This window comes from Tenrec ecaudatus, chromosome 12 (assembly GCF_050624435.1).
Source record: "Tenrec ecaudatus isolate mTenEca1 chromosome 12, mTenEca1.hap1, whole genome shotgun sequence".
NCBI lineage: Eukaryota > Metazoa > Chordata > Mammalia > Afrosoricida > Tenrecidae > Tenrec > Tenrec ecaudatus.
Window position 1 is genome coordinate 140,474,069 of NC_134541.1, and position 16,076 is coordinate 140,490,144.

Sequence of the window (16,076 nt, forward strand, 5' to 3'; positions counted from 1 at the left end):
GTCACTTGTGCTTTTGGGGGCCTGTCTCCAAGACCCCGCCCAGCCCAGGGCATGGGAAGGGACACCTGTGTTTCCTCCCAGCAGTCCTGTGCTTTCTGGGCTTGGATTCAGGAATACCAGTCAGAATGTCCCAGCCAGACAGGCGATGGGGCATTGGGAGCACTAGCTGGTTTGTGCCAGTGCTTCGCCAGCCACGGGAAGCAGCAAAGCAAGGGGCCACGGAACAGGAGTCATCCAACGTGTGCTGTGAGGATCTCATGCGTGTGGTAGTTATATAATCTGTTGTCAGTTTGAGAGGTTTACCAGTGAAGGGGTGGAGTCTAGCCTGTCAATCATTGTATATCCAATGCGGCCTCTGTGTGGACATGGTCTTCCCCTGTGGATTCTGGGAATTGCTCTATTTCCTCCTTGGAGGCAGGAGACATAGGCATCGCAAGAGTGCAGCTGCCAGCACTAGCCCCTCCATACCATGGTATGCCCTGAGGGTGTGGGAGCTGATGGTGGCTACCTGGCACCAGAACGTGGGCAGGCTGAGCTGCAAGACTGCCTGCTGAGTCCCTGTGTCCAGGCCTGGCCTGGGAAGTTGGAGTACCTGAAGAGGAAGCGGGGGCACAGGATGTGCAGATGCTGTGGTGGCCAAGCCTCTCTGGCCTTGCTCCTTGGCTGGGAATGCAGGTTGCATGGGAGGACCAATCCCCCAAGGAGACAGACACTCCTAGGCCGGGCACCTGGGGGTTGGGCGCTGGGACGAGGGGACGGTGCGACAGCCCCTGCATTTGTTTGTTGTGTCTTTGCGGGTTGGGGTCGGAAAGGAAGAGCAGGACTCGTGTGCTGAGTCAGCGTTCTCCTTTCCCGGATATGTCCCAGAATCACAGGCAAACCCATCCCGGAAACCCAGAAGCTCGGGCTGCAGGGGAAACCATTCCGGGAGAGGACCTGGCTCGATGTGGGGAGCTGCTGAAGGCAGAAACCCCCTACTGCTGAGGGCTTGGGGTAAGGGGCCAGGGTGAGAGGGCCCCCACTGGGCAATTGCATGAGGAAGTTGTGGTCTCCACAGCAGGAGCTGTGCTGTCCCAGGCAGCCTCGAGTCCGGCCTCTCCCAGAACCACCCCCACCCAACGAGAGCCTCCGGCACCCGGCCGCGAGGACTCCCAAGCTCCGCTCAGCAATGGACAGAGGAGCTGGGCAGGGGTCCAAGCATATGGGAATCACCTCTGAGCCTCTGGCTGGGTGTCCAAGGAGCTCCCATAGGGGACTAGGGGGTGCCCAGGCGTCAGCTCCCGGGGCAGGAGAGGAGGAGCGGCAGCAGGCAGAGGGCGGCATCTCGCCGACGGGTGGACATGTCCTATCCTGCTGATGGGGCTTGTTCATGTAGTCGAGGTGTGAGAAGCAGGCGGAAGTCAATGTCCTTGTTGCTAATGGCTGGAGAGTGAAGGACACCGCTTCAGAGGCAGCGCAGCCGGACATGCACCCAGCTCCATAATGGAAGGATGGGCGGGTCACTGAGCAGGTTGTCCTCCTGGGACGGAGCCTGTGGCTGTGATGCGGGGGGTGACGCCCCCATTGGCGTCTTAGCACCAGCAGGGCCCCCACAGCGTCAGGTTTCAGTGCAGCTTGAGACCTGCTCATGCGAGCCTGGGCCTGGGGCCTGAGGCCCATCATCTCCAGGGACACTGACGTCAGGAGGCGTAAGCCAGTCCACCGAGTCGATGTTGAGACAACGCTGGACCATTGCCTGTCGCTCTCTCTTGGGCCCCCTGATCTCCACGTGATACAACCTAAAGTTCAGAGCAAGCTGGGGAGGGGGGCGGGCAGAGATAGGGATAGCTGAACACACAGCCAGCCACAAGTAGACCTGCCTTCAGCATGCCCACTCCGAGGGGAGATTCAATGTACAGCTGCGTGCCACGGTGAGGGACATGTCAAGTCCCTGCTCAGAACAGAAGCCGGCCCCAGGTTTAAATATCAATGCCACACAGCGGGGAAGAATGGCTCATGTGGATCAAACAGCCGGTCCAGAAGGCTGCGAAGGGGACCCGGCAGGCACGTGGTGGCAGGAGGGAGGTGGGGAGGGAGAGTGGTCGATGGGGGAGGGGCCTATGCAGACCCAGGCAGAGTAAAGGAGGACGTGGAAATGGCAGAACTCAGATCAGACCCAAGTGCTTGTTCGCTGGAAAGAAATTGCTCACTGTACCTCCCCCAGGTGGCGGCCAGCTGCAAGTCAGCAAGCCTCCGTGTCCCACCCTGTGCCGACACCTGGGGATCACGTGGCCTCCATCACCTCCCCAAAAACACTCCCCTGCACCCCAAATGCATCGAGCAGAAGGCTTTCTGCTCTTTTTCAGATCTACCTCTCAGAACGTTCCAGAAAGGAATCTGAAGGAGTAAGGCGATCAAACATGGCGGGTGGGCAAGGAGACAGGAGACAGTGGGAGTGATGGCCAGACAGTGTGTTCCCCAGGTGTTCCTGTGTCCATCACCCCAACAGCTGGTCTGAGACCAGACTGGTCGCATCTGGGACCCCTCCCAGTTCCCCCTGCAGGCCAGCAACCCCGCCCCCACCTTCCTGGGCCCAGGAACCCTGTGCATTGAGCTGACCTTCACCCCTCTCTTGCAGCTGGAGCTGGAACTGAAGATGCTGAGGTCCCAGACTGACCCCGCTGAGCAGAGCTTCCTGTTCTCCAGGGAGGAGGCGGACACACTCCGGTACATACGTTCTCTCTCTCTCTCCCCCCTCCCCCCTGCCCCCCCCCTCGCCCAGCCCCACTATGGCCTCTCGCCTCCCTCCCATCTCCAGGAAGGCTCTTTCTGTTGGACAGAATCCTGATGGTGAAGGAAAGATGAGGCAGCCCACTCCTGGAAACCACAGCCTCCGGTGCCTGGGGACAGTTCTACCCTGTCCTGCCTGGTGGGCCTGCCTGGTTGGTGGTTGACCATCACAGACTGTCCATGTGCTTGGCCTGTAACTGAAAGGTCAAAGGTCTGAGTCTGCCCAGAGCTACCTAGGCAGAGAGGCCTGGTGGTCTGGTTCCCAAACACATGGCACTGAAGACCCTGAGCATGTGCACAGGTCTGCCTCGAGGCCCCCAGCACCGTGGGTCGTGGCTGGGCCGTTTGGTGACCACCAGGCCCGGCTCGGCACAGAGGGGAGCTCCCAGGCAGCTGAGAGCTCTGGCTGCACCAGACTGGGTGGGGTCATCAGGAGACAGCATCCCCCCCACCCCCCGCCACTTATGATTACCAGGCAACCCCCTCTGCCCTCTGCTTGGTGGGTGAGCACCCCAGGCCCCATGTCCACAGCCTCACGCGCTGCTGTTGCTGGGATGGAGCCTCGGCCGGCGCCAACATCCTGCCTGGGTTTGTTTGTTTCTGTTTATTTGGATTTGTTTAAGAAATGTTTAAAGGCCCTGGTTGGTGTTGTTGACATCAAAGCTTCCAGCACCAGCTGCGGAGAGACCTAGTACCTAATTAGCAGGAGCCGGGCCCACGGCTGCTGACCTTGCTGGGCTGGTCAACAGGCCGCTATGACCCCCGCTCCCAGCTGCTGCCCTCTTGGGTGGGCAAGTGAGGCTGGGCCCTGCCCTGCTGGGCCATGGCTGGGCAGCTCTGCCACTGAGACTTGGTTGTGGGAGCAGGCCCACAGAGCCTGCCTCTAACATTGCCCCAACCCCCTGGAGCTCATGTGTGGGCCTGTTGCCACAGGGCCCCAGGCTGGGGCAGGGAGACAGACAGGGGGGATGGGGAGACAGGGACAGGGGTTTCAGGGTGTCTCCCACACCTCTGAAGTCCTTTTGTGTGGATACACATGAAGGTTCATGTGGGGCCAGTTCTGACTCGGGGTTCAGGGGAGCGGTGGTGCTCATCACACAGCCCCCCCCCCCAATCTCAGGGGACCGGCAGTCAGGTGGGCAGAAGCAGAGGGGCAGCGACGAAGAGCAAGGCCCTCATGGAGATGGATGGACACTGTCTGCAGCAATGGGGCCTGACCAGGTGGTGTGTGGTGATGGTGCGGTGCTGTGCACGGCGCGCTGTGGGTCAGAGCTGCCTCCTGGCACCCGGCCTCAGCAGCAGCCTGTGTACGTACCACGTAGCCGTCAGGTTCCCTATAAGCATGTGTAAAGCATTAGCTTCTTAATGAGGGGACAGGAGACACTGGGTTGAGATGTCAGCCGCCGCCGCCACCGGAGGGCGTCCTCAGCTGGAACCAATCCGGAGCTCTCCTTCCTGAGCACCCTCATGGGACGGGCCAGGCGGGTCCAGTCTCACTAGGGACCTATGTCTGCCCGGTGCCTGAGTCCCAGGGATTGGATGCAAGGTTTTCTCAGTGTCCCCCAGACCCAGATGCCCAGAGGGCCCAGCTCAGCTCTGCTCCCATGTCCTCTCATCACACCCCACCTGGTGCCCACTGATGTCGAGTCCCCACCCGGCCCCACCCCATCCCCAGCTGAGAGGGCTTGTCTCTGAGAGGTGGGCCAGCCTGAGGCCATGCGAACCAGTGCCTGCCAGCATCTGCTGTGGCCCCTCCCCACCCCCAGTGCTGTGGAGGATGGCAAGGGCCCCTCCGCCCCCTGGGACCACAGGAAGGCCTGCATGGAGGGCCCTGGCCACTGGGCAGCCCCAGACCCTATGCGCGAGGGATGTGCAGGCAAGCACAGGCCCTTTGGTGTGGAGGTTAGGGTCGGGTGGTGGGGATAACCTCTGACCTCTCAGTTAGCAGAGGACCTCACTGAGGCACCACCAGGGCTCTGTGTTGTCGAGGACCCTGTGCCCGAGAGACAAGGGCTTCACTGAGGGCTTTGTCAGAGTGAGGTCACCAAGCCTTTCTTCCTGGTCTCTCTCGGTCTGGAGCCCTCCCTAACATGTGGGTGGTGGCTGCCACCTACTTCCTGTCCCTCTAGCACTGGGGCTTCCTAGACCAGGGGTCTCTCAGGGCCAGCAGGGCTGGCCTTTGGCCCAGGTCACATGAGGGCGCTTTGTACAAGAAGGACCAAGTGGGGGAAAACCCTTTTGCTGTCCAGGCCACCACGTGCCTGCAGCCCAACCACCATCAGCAAGGACATGCCCCTCCTGCCACTGTCCCCACCCTGGTGCCACAGGGGGGCTAGCACCCCCACCCAGTACACATTCACCTCGCACGTGCACACACATGCATGTACCTTGCACATATGCACGCACGCCCACACCTCCCCCTCCTCACACACGCACGCCTTGCCTCCCCAGGGGTCGTGAGCTTTCTGCCTTCTGAGACTGGCGGCTCTTTGGGCACTAGCCCGAGCCCTAGCAGGGCCAGGTATAAATAGGCAGGTCCTCTCTAGCAGCTGTGGGCGGGCCCTCTGCTCCTGGACCTGCCGTGGCCTTTGCCTCCTGCTGCTCATCCATTCCCTGCAGAGGGGCGCGCGCCGGTGTCCTCTGCAAACCACTCAGGGTGGCACTGCCCCAGGGGTTTCCAAGCCCATGAGTCTTCACGGGAGCGGAAAGCCCTGCTGGTCTGCTGCGGAGCTGCCTGGGTTGCGAACTGCAGACCCTGGGGTCGGCAGCCCAGCTCGTGAGCTCTGTACCACCAGGGCTCGCTGGCTGTCACACAAGGGTCTGCTAAGACGGGAGGAAGATGGGCATCTTCTGTGGATGTTTGGAGCCCCCAGGTACAGGGTTTGGGGCCATCAGGCACAGCTTCCGTGTGCTGCCACGCTGGTCTTCAGGGGCAGCTGCTCAGAGAGGACATTCTTGGGGACATGGAAACCCAGAGTCTGTAGGCGCTGTCACATGGGCCCTGGGGCTCCAGGGAGTGCTCCTGTTGACCAGCCCTCAGCTCGCAGGGACAGTCCTGGGCCTGTGGCCATCATCACGTGGCACCTGTCTCCCTAGTGCTTGTTTGCTCACTTGACGGACATGAGACGCCCCCACCCACCCTGTCTCCCTAACAGCAAAGACCACCCACTGTCAAGTGGGCTGAAGACCCCACACTCGGGATTGGGGGTGTGGCAGGTGTTTAGGGGAACACAGCCTAACCCACAGCCCTTCTTCCATGCAGATTGAAAGTGGAGGAGCTGGAGGCAGAGCGGAGGCGGCTGGAGGAAGAGAAGACCAAGCTGGAGGCGCAGCTGGAGAAACTGATCCTGCAGGTGGGTGTGGGGGTACCCTCACCCCCCCTAACCTGTGCAGCACATGTGGCCCGGGTACAATGTAGGGTCCCCACTTACCTGCACAATGTGTGTGGTTTGGGGTATAATGGAGGGGACCCCCTTACCTGTACCATGTGTGTGGCCTGGGATACAATATAGGGACCCCCCTTACCTGCACAATGTGTGTGGTCTGGGGTATAGCGGGGATACCCACCTCACCTGTACAGAATGTGTGGTCTGGGGTACAGTGGTGGACCTCCTTACCCGATGGAGCATGTGTTGGGGGTGTGTAGGTGGGGGCAACACCTCTAGCCTGCGTTTTTCCTCCAGGGAAGTACACCCTGAGGTGCCCCACTATCCCTGGGCGTCCCTGGCCCATGGATGGCCACCCCCTGCTGCTGGCTGACTGACACATGAGGGTGGAGCCCCCTGGCTCTGCCGCCTGTCCAGGCTGGTCCCCAGTGGTGCTGTCAGCAGCACCCTGTGGCTTCCTCCCCTCCCCAATGTGAGTTGAGCCTGAGCAGGAAGCCCCCAGGAAGCTGCAGCCCCCAGACCTGAGACAGGACATTGATTTTATCTTGACACCTATTAGCGGCAAATCGAATCCCTTTTTTATTACCTATTCCTAGAGCCCAGAGAAGTGACATCTTTGATAAAGTGGTGGGTGCTGGGGCGCCTGTCAGCTCATGCGCTGTAATTGGGCCGCTGGCCTGAGGGAGGGGTGAGAGGCAGGCCCTGTCCCATGGGGGTGCTGACGCCGCTCAGTCAGAGAACAGACCACAGCCCCCAACACCTGCGGGCAGCATGGTCCCGGCCTCCAGGGCCCCCGATTTCTGGGCATGGAGGCCGTGGACCAAGCGGTGAGGGCCTGTGGGCCCTGCGGCCCGGCCCGGCCCTGTGGGCGTGCTCCATGAGTGTCACATGGGGGGGGTTTCCTGGTGGGGGGGCAATGACCTCTGTTCTCAGGGAAGGGGTACTGGATTGCCCCTTCCATCAGCACTGCACCACCTAGCACTTGGAGGTGGGGCTCTCCCCCTGTGGTGCAAGTACTGTGGGGCAGGGACCGGCCAGTGACCAGCAGGCTGCAGCATATGCTATGGGAGTAGGGGCGGCGGTTTGTAGGTCAAGACCACTCCAGTTGCCCACAGAGGCCATGCCTTTCCTAGGAGGGCCTGTGGGGTCCATGAGATCTGCCCTGGGGGGGGGTCCCTGTGGTCGGGAGGGGCCAGCACACCGAGTCCCTACCTGGGGTTCCGGTGGTCTCAGGGGTGCCGACATTTCTCGCTGAGCCTCAGTTCATCCCTAACAAAGACGGGGTGACCGTGCTGTGCCATTGGGGGCCGATTTCAGGTCTCCTGCTGGGATCTGACACTAAGAGTGGGAGCTGTGGGAGGAGTGGGTCTTCTCTGAGCACTGGGGTAGCACCACCCCGTCCTCCCCTCCTTCCCCCTCTGCCCCTGTCCCTCCCGTTGCTCCCCGCCCCCGCCCTGGAGAAGGAGAAGCTTCAAGTTGGGCCGCTTCAAGGAAGATTGATTAAAATCAGCTGCAGTTTGACTTAATTGGGAACATATGCTTGGAGAGGGAGCTCGGCTAGAACTTGGTGTAATTAGTTCACAGCTGGTTGGCGAGGCGACGCGGCTCGGCGCTGGGTGGGCCCAGGGACGCCGGTCTCCTAGGCACAGGCCTGCCGAGGGGCAGCCAGTGGGCCTACCCACGCACCACCATTGCACGGGTCTGCTCATGCGGGGACCGAGCGCATTGTTTCGTTATGAGATTTCCATTTTTAATGTTCGGACAGGGAAACGTCTATCCGGAGCCCCGCTGTCCATGTCCAAATGCTGTTCCCACCACATGCAGAGCCACCCCCTGTCCCTGGGGACCTTTAGTCTCGCTCTCACACTTGACCCACCCTCTAAACTCAGAGGAGCTGGTGGGAGCCTCCGTGTCGTCTCCAAGGCCCGCCCAGGGGTCCAGCAGGATCCATTCCTTAGGATGGCTGCGTGGGGCTCCACTGTGTCACTGGACCACGTCCTGTTTGTCCTCTGTGTGTGGGTGGACACTTAGATTGCCCCCACCTGGCAGCTCCTTTGAGAGCCCCTGCAGTGCACGTTGGGGTCGAGCAGCCCAGATGCTCCTTGGACCCGCTCTCTTCTGCTCGGGCCAGCCTGAGTGGCATTAACACAGTGACTGTGGGCTGGTTTCTTCTCTTTGGTTTTATCACCTCCCCCAGCCTTTCCCAGGTGACTCTGGGCCACAGCTTGGTGGGCTATGGAGACCCCACACCCTCCCACCATGGCCCTTCCTCCCTCCAGCCCCTCCTAGCTTGTAGCTCATGTTCAGTCCCAGCAGATGGCCACAGGGTGCAGAGTAGCCAAGACCTGAGACTGCCAGGGAACTGGCTGTACCTCCCTGTGAGTGAGGGGACACTGTGTCACCAGGGCCCAGCCCATGTCCCCGTGGGCAGATGCTGGCACTGCTGACCTCACCCGAGGTATGCAGTGGTGTCCCGTGTTTGTGTTTCTGAAAGGCCACGTGGGACGTGACAAGGGAGGACAATGGTCAGGGGGATGACGGCTGTGTGTCTGAGTCCCCATCCCCGCCCCCATGACCAGTGCTTCACTGTGGGGACAAGGAGCAGGCATCTAACCAGTATGGGGGCATCTAGGTGCCCAAGAAGGCTGCCCCTAGGTGCGTCTGTCCACCCTTGACTCCATCTGTGATTCTACACACCTGCCAGCTTGTGGTGAACTAACCCCCAGACCACACTGCTGGGTGCCTGGTTGATGAGCATCTTCAGCTGGACATCATATCTCCATCCACCAACCGCCTGCAGCGCGGGGTCAGGCTGAGGCGCGGTGCTGTCATGGGGCCCCGGGGCGGGGCAGAGGGAACAGCCCGCACACATTTCCTGCCAGCATGTCTGTTTTGGAAAAGGAGTGGGTAGAAAATTGCCGGGTTCCCTCTGAGCGGAAGGCGCGGTGCCCGTGGAGACTGTCCCTGCACCGGCCCTGCGTCACCAGGCGGGTGGCCGGCTAATCTTAGATGCTTGGTGGGGGTGGCGGGCAGGAGCCCCTACCTGCCCCCTCCCAGTTTCCACATACTACCGACCCCCTGCCTTGAGCATCACCCCCAGGACATGACGGAAGTGTTCAGAGGGACCAGGGACCCTGCCAGCCAGGCCTGATGCACACGGTCCCTGGAGGCCCAGTGGCCTTGCCTTTCTAGTTCTACTCTGCACTCATCACTGCTGACCAGCCATCTTGGGCCTGTCCCTGGGGCTCCCACACATGAGAGTACCTCACTGTGTCCCTTCAGTGCCCTCGGGCGCTGCAAGAGCTGGCCTGGAGGGTGGTCAGCATGGGCACAGCTTACCCCATCATCCCGGTCCCTCCAAGCTCACCTGTGGGCACTGAGCACAAGTGACCTTGCAAGGCCTATGGCTCGTCAGCAGGCTGCATGCACCCAGTAGGGTAACATGGAGCAGACAGTAGAAAGATGCACCCAGGCACGGACGTGGGTACCGGCTCAGAATCTCACCAAACAGCTGCCGAGACAGCTCGAGTTATGATCCCTTCCCCACCGCAACGTGTATCTCCCACCTCTGCTGGCAACGGGGTTTCCTGAGGACGTGTCCAGGGCCAGGGGGCCGAGCCCCGGTGGGTGGCCTGTGGAGGTGTTGTTCCCCGAAGGTCCTGGGCCCTGATGTAACACTCGGTGCCCAGTGCGCACCAAGGATGCTTGGACGGGGACTGGGAGCTGGCCACCCTACCCTTCACTCCCACCCAGCCCGTTCCAGCATGCCCCAGACTCGGGGTACCCTGCCTGATACCCTTACCTTGGCCTTGTAAGCCCTGCCGGACATGCCAGAGCCCAGTGTCCATCTGTGGGTCATTGAGAGGTCGTGGAGCCCATCTCCTTATCTGGACAGGGAGTTCTGAGGCCAGATCCTGGTGGGGGGCAGGGGGTGGGGGCGAGTTGTGAGGCAGGAGTAGATGCCTCACTCGCACACTGGTGTGGGCCTCGGGCAGCAGCTGCCACACCTTCTGCCTTCTCACCCTTTTGGCGCCAAAGACAGCTCTGTCCCCGCTGCCCCTTCAACCTCAAGGTTGGCCCTGTGTCCACACAGTGCTCAGGTCTGGGCAGATCCATTTCCAGAGGGGAGGGGAGGCTGTCCTCCCTGCTGCACCCCGCACGGCACCCTCAGTGTCCATCACCTGCAGTCTAGAGCACCTACAATGCATGAGACCCACAATGCACAGCGCCCACAGTACACGGCACCCACCATGGTGCATGGCACCCACAATGCACAGCACCCGCGGTACACAGCACCCACAATGCACAGCACCTATAGTACATGGCACCCACACTCCACGGCACCCACAATGCACGGCACCCATAGTGCATGGCACCCATAGTGCACAGCAGGGTTCTCTCTAGCCAGGGAGGACGGTGCCATCTGTGGTTTTCACACCTCCTCAGCCCCCTGAGGGGTCTCTTTTCCGACGTGCACACTCACCCCGGCCCTGCCCAGCGCTCAGCGGGCCCTTGTTCATGGGCTTATTGATTCCATGAAACTCTTGGTGTAGGAAGGACCTGAGCTCATTTTGTAGCCATCACAAGTTCAGGTTCCCAATTTGTCTTGTCTGCTAGCTTGGTGTTGTGTGTGTGTGTTGGCTGTTCTCAGATCAAGGTGACGCAGGATTCCCCCGCCCCCCTGCTTCCCTCTGGTTTTGTGTCTGGATTTCCCCCTTGGTTCCATGAGGGCACTGCTCAGAGTGCCATGTGGTCAGTCCCAGCCCTCGTGACCCCTGGCGGCAGAGGCTGGAGCTCCGCAGTGGGGTTCCAGATCCTTCTCCCGTGGTTTGCCCTTCGGGCAGCCGAGCACTTGAGGGCTACCCTACCTGTGCTGCGGCTGTTGAGTCGTCTGACTCACGAGGAACCCGTGGACAAAAGGAGACCCGCCCAGTCCTGCACCACGTGGCCCCACGTTCGCTAGTGGGTCTGAGCCCAAGACTGCAGCCACTGTGTCCCCCGTCTCATCAAGGGTCTTCCGCTCCTTCACTCCCCCCCATGTGCCCCAGCATGGACGGGTCCCTCCTGATGACGTGTCCAAAGTCCGTGAGACAAAGTCTCTCTGTCTTCACATCTAAGGGGTGTTCTACCTGTCCTTCCCCAGAGACATGGGTTTGTTCCGGCGCCTACAGTCCTCTCAGAATGCCCAACAGCACCATGACTCAAAGGCATGGTTGTACGAGGGGCGGGGGTCCTACCTGCTTTTAAAGACGGCCGCCCCCCGACCCTGGAGTGCCCAGAGCTGCAGGTGTGAGACGCCCCTGCTGCCTGCGGTCCCTCCATCATCCACCAAGTGCAGCTTGGGCTGTCTGGACGGCCCTCGTCGCAGACCGCCCCTTCCCTGCCCGTGGCCCTGGGGAGGGCGTTCTTTGGGACTGCAGGGACTTTTGTGCTCAGTGTGGGAAGACATGGCATGTTGGGGGGGGGGGGTGTCTCACCCCTCAGGAACCTTCCAGAGCACCTTGCTCTTGAGTGGTTGGTTTCTAATGTAAATGGGATCTTTTTTTAAGCCCACCCCCCACTGGGGGGTGGTTTGCCCGTCAAGGCTGAACTCACTTCTGTCTGCAGCCTGCTGTGTGTGCTGAGGCCCTGCAGAGACAGGACCCAGGGCTGGGGAGCAGGTGGGGGCCAGCACAGGGGCTGAGGCAGGAGGCAGGGAGGGAGGTGTGAGGACCAGGGCTGTGGGGCAGGGAGTGGGAAGGGTGGTCATCCCAGAGGGTGACCGGGGTAGCAGAGGCAGGGAGAGACCTCAGCAGAGAGAGTCCGCCCTCCCCCTGTGCCCCCCCCCACGTGCCTCAGATGCACCCCTGGAAGGGAGGGAGGCGCTGGGGGGAGCAGGAGGGGGAGGGGCATGCAGGCTGCTCATGTTTATTAACGCCAGGGCTAAAAAAAGCCACGGGAGCAATGTGCACTTGGGCGCTGGAACCTCCACGGGCACTGATTTCACTTGATTTTTTATGAGGCAAGTGACGAGCCAGGAATATTAAGCCCCTCTCCTCCCCCAGCGTCCCCTCCTGGGTGCCCGTCCCAGAGGCCCAGGCTGAAGGGCCATGAGCTGGGGGGGTGGGGGCACCATAGCGTCCTTGTCACTACTGCAGGCTGAGCACCTTGGGTCTTGGGTCTGAGGCTCTCGGGCCATGCGCCCAGGGTGTGGGTGCTCGAGGTCTGTCTTGTCCACACCCTGTGTCTGGGGGTGGGAGGGTGGGAAGGGGGGAGGGTTACACAGCCCATTGGCTCCCGGCTGTGGGTTATGCTGCTCACTGCAAGGTTGGCAGTTTGAAACCACCATCTGCTCCTCCGGAGAATGTTGAGGCGACTTCCATAAAGACTGGTGGCCTCGGAAACCCGCGGGGGCTGCTCTCTCTGCTCTGCAGGATGGCAGCGAGTTCTTGGCTTGGGCACTGTGACGCTGGACTAGGCTCCGTGCCTCCTGCAGAGGACACTCCCTGGCACATGGCACATGGCACTGCTTGCCCCACAGAGGATGCTCCTGGAGGCAGTGGAGATGCCGGTGACATGCAGCCCAGGTAGTGGCCTCTGTCCTCCTGGGGGCCATTCACTTATCCGACACTCAGAGGTCCTGCTTGACTTCACTGCCAGATGTGGGAAGCAGCAGGCTGTCCTGGAGAGAGGGCGGGAACCCCAGAGAGGGGCGAAGGCTGGGGCTGGTCTAGAGGAGGAGGGGCTGTGCAGCTCCCTGGACAAGGGGCTCCCTGAGGAGGGCAGCAGGGAGGGTTCCTGGGGCAGGCATGCATCCTGTGAATGGTCCGCTCAGAGGTCCCATTCCTCACTGGTCCCTGTGCCCGTCCCTGACACAGACCCAAGGCTGCTCCGTGGTGCTGGGCCGACAGCAGGACCAGGCTGTCACTACTGGGCGGGCCGCTCCCCACTTTTGCGCCCTTCCTGAAGCGGCCAGAACTTGGGGCTCTGCCAGCCAGCCTTGCCTGTACCCCTCAGCCCGGGTCCCTCCCTGTGCCGGCTGCCTCAGCCAGGAGAGCTATTGATTTCGTTTTGAGGCCGGGTGATCTATAAATATGCATGAGGATTGGCGGTTATTTAACTGTGCTTTTTAATTCTCCTTGCGTTGCTGCCTCAGCCCCACGGGGTCTCTTAGTATGCACCTCAGGCACAGGGTGCCGGTGCTGCCAGCCCCACCCCTCCTGCTGCCCGAACCTTCTGGGGTGGCTGGTCCCTGGGCCTTCAGGGGCCTGGGGATGGGGTGGGGCTGCCTTTGCAGCACAGCCCTCTGGGATTCTGCTCTGTCTGGGGGTGGGGAGGTGGGGAAAGACCATCCTCTCTCCTTTAAGTGTGAGATTGAGGTCTGGAGAAAGAGGTCCTGCTGAGCCTGCCCGGCCCCATGGGCCTCACAGCCCCAACCTGACCTGAGCAGATGTCCCCACACACTCTAGCAGGGCCTGGTTTGGAGCTGGCTTTGTGCTGGCCCCTAGGGGCCGGGGGAGTGGTGCACTGCCATGTCCCACCTGCCCCATGGCCCTTGGCCAGTTCTCATCCTCACCTGCCTGTGGCCTCGGTCAGTTTGTCAGTGGGTTTCCTGGAGCCCTGCATCCCTTACTTGCCCCAACTGATCCCTCTGTGTGCTGCACACCCACCTCCTGCCCCTCGATGTGCTCCCCCTAGAGCTGGGTGGGCACTGCCAGTACCCCTTCCACAGCACCCTGTCTGGCCTGGGCCTGGCGGGTGGGTGATGGGGTCTGAGTGAAACAGACCCGCAGGGGCATCTCCACCCTTGTTTGGCTGCAGTCCCTCCTCAGGTGCCAGGAGACTCCCCATCCCCACTGGCCGCTCGCCTGGCCAGGTGACAGCTCAACCTCCTCTGGGCCAGGGGCTCCACCCCCACCCCCCAGAAGGGCAGAGCAAGAAAGCCCCCATCCGGTCACTCTGTCCTGTGGTTGGCTGACCACGAGACCTGCTACCTCCAGACTGAGGGATCAGGTTCCCGGGGGTCAGCCCTCAAGCCAGCACCCCGCTTTCAAGCCCTACCTACCACTTCTCCATTTGGAGGGCCCTTGAGAGGGGGAGGACTCACCCTGTTGTCAGATGGCTTTGTTGGCAGGAGCGTTGGTGGGGAGTTCGGAATAAAGTCAGGGGCCTGGGCAAGGTGTCTGTAGTGGGGAGCAGGCCCTGGCCCATGGAAGGGCGCAGCAACAGGAGGGCTGGACTGTGGGTCAGTAGTACCTCTCTGTGTGTCCTTGTGCTTTCCCCACGGGCTCTGAGCAGTGTCCTGTGTGGGCTGGGACCCGGCTTGAGTGCTTTGGGATCACGGTCACATGCACGCGCACATATGTGTATGTGTGTGTAGAGAGAGAGCAAGTGAGAAAGGAAGGGCCCATGGTGGTAGAAGCAGGGGAGTCCACGGCTGTCAGGCTCTGTGGATTCACTGGAGGCTGCTCCTCTCAGAGCAACTGATGCCTGTGGGAATGGGCTCGAGAGCCCAGGGTTTGTGGAGGTCATTTTAAAAAATCGTTTTATTGGGGGCTCTTACAGTTCTTACAATAATCCGTACGTCAGTGGTGTCAGTCACATTTGTGCACATGTTGCCATCATCATTTTCCATTCTTTTTACTTGAACCCGTGCGATCACCTCCTCTTTTTTCCTCACCCCCTCACTCAGGCTCATGAACCCTTGATCATTTATAAATTATTAGTATTTTACACTATCTGCTGTCTCCCTTCACCTATGTGTCATTTGTTCGTACCCCTGGGAGGGGATGTGTTATACGTCAATTGTTGTGATCAGTTCCCCCTTTTTCTCTTCTCCCCACCTTCCCCTCCCCTCATGGTGTCGCTACTCCCATTACTGTTCCTGAGGAGCTTGTCTGTCCTGGATTCCGTGTGTCCAGAGCTCTTATCTGTGCCAGTGCTCATGCTCCAGTATAAGCGGATTTGTAAGGTAGAACTGGGGTCATGATAGTGGGGGAGGAAGCATTAAAGAACTAGAGGAATCTTGTGTTTCATCGGTGCTATCCTGCACCCTGGCTGGATCGATCCTTCCTTGTGACCCTTCTGTGAGGGGATGTCCAGTTGTCTACAGTTGGCCTGTGGGTCTTGTGGAGGTCTTGTTGATGAGGCCCCTGAACCCTTGGGCTGGACCTACCCCCACTGACAACAGGCCCGAAGTTTAGCACACTGTGTGGGACCCAGGTGCACAGTGTCAGTGTGTGCTGCCCACCTTGAGTGACTGTTGTCCCTACAGGGCGACTATGACCAGAGCCGGACCAAGGTGCTGCACCTGCGCATGAACCCGGCCAGCGTGGCCCAGCAGCAGCTCCGAGGGGACCAGGCGCGGCTACAAGACGAGTGTGAGCGGCTGCGTGAGCTGGTGCGTGCCCTGGAGCAGGGCGGTGCTGTCCCTGCTGACCTTGAGGCTGCCACTGGCCTGCCGTCCACCAAGGAGGTGGCAGGTAGGTGCCCCCTCACTGACTCCTGGAGGCTCGGCCATCCTATCTGCATTCGCCCCCCCACTTCTCAGCCGTGCCCTTGTGTAAACAGGTGCACAGTGCTGACTCCGGGGGCCTGTGTGTCCCACCCCCCACAATGCTGCCTGTGGTTTCAGGGGCAGCCCTGGGAGCAGGGCCATCAGTGGCCATAGTCATGAGTGCTGTCCTCGGACCTCCTTCCATGGGGACAGAGGGACCATGACTGAGGACCCTCAGGGTTGGGGAGGGGGACACACAGGCTGCGCTCCCCATCCCCAGGCCTGTCTGCTGGCCAGCCCTTCATCCCAGCTGGGGCAGTGCACCTGGGCTGCCATGTGCCTAGCTGCTGGCCGCTCCGTTCTGCTCATCCTCGGATCCTCCTCTGGCCCTTCCACGTCAGTCACCACAGCTGAGAAGGAGGCTGGGACATCGCCCTGGGGCTGCC

The 16,076-nt window shown here is 60.9% G+C and overlaps 1 protein-coding gene across 1 annotated transcript in view; it reads left to right on the plus strand.

Moving 5' to 3' along the window:
- MAD1L1 (mitotic arrest deficient 1 like 1) overlaps positions 1–16,076 on the plus strand; it is a 144,806-nt gene that overhangs the window by 88,940 nt on the left and 39,790 nt on the right. Inside the window, exons 14-16 of the mRNA XM_075527588.1 lie at positions 2,618–2,706; positions 6,032–6,122; positions 15,409–15,616. Coding sequence (XP_075383703.1) covers positions 2,618–2,706; positions 6,032–6,122; positions 15,409–15,616 — 388 coding nt within the window. The remainder of the gene's footprint in view (positions 1–2,617; positions 2,707–6,031; positions 6,123–15,408; positions 15,617–16,076) is intronic.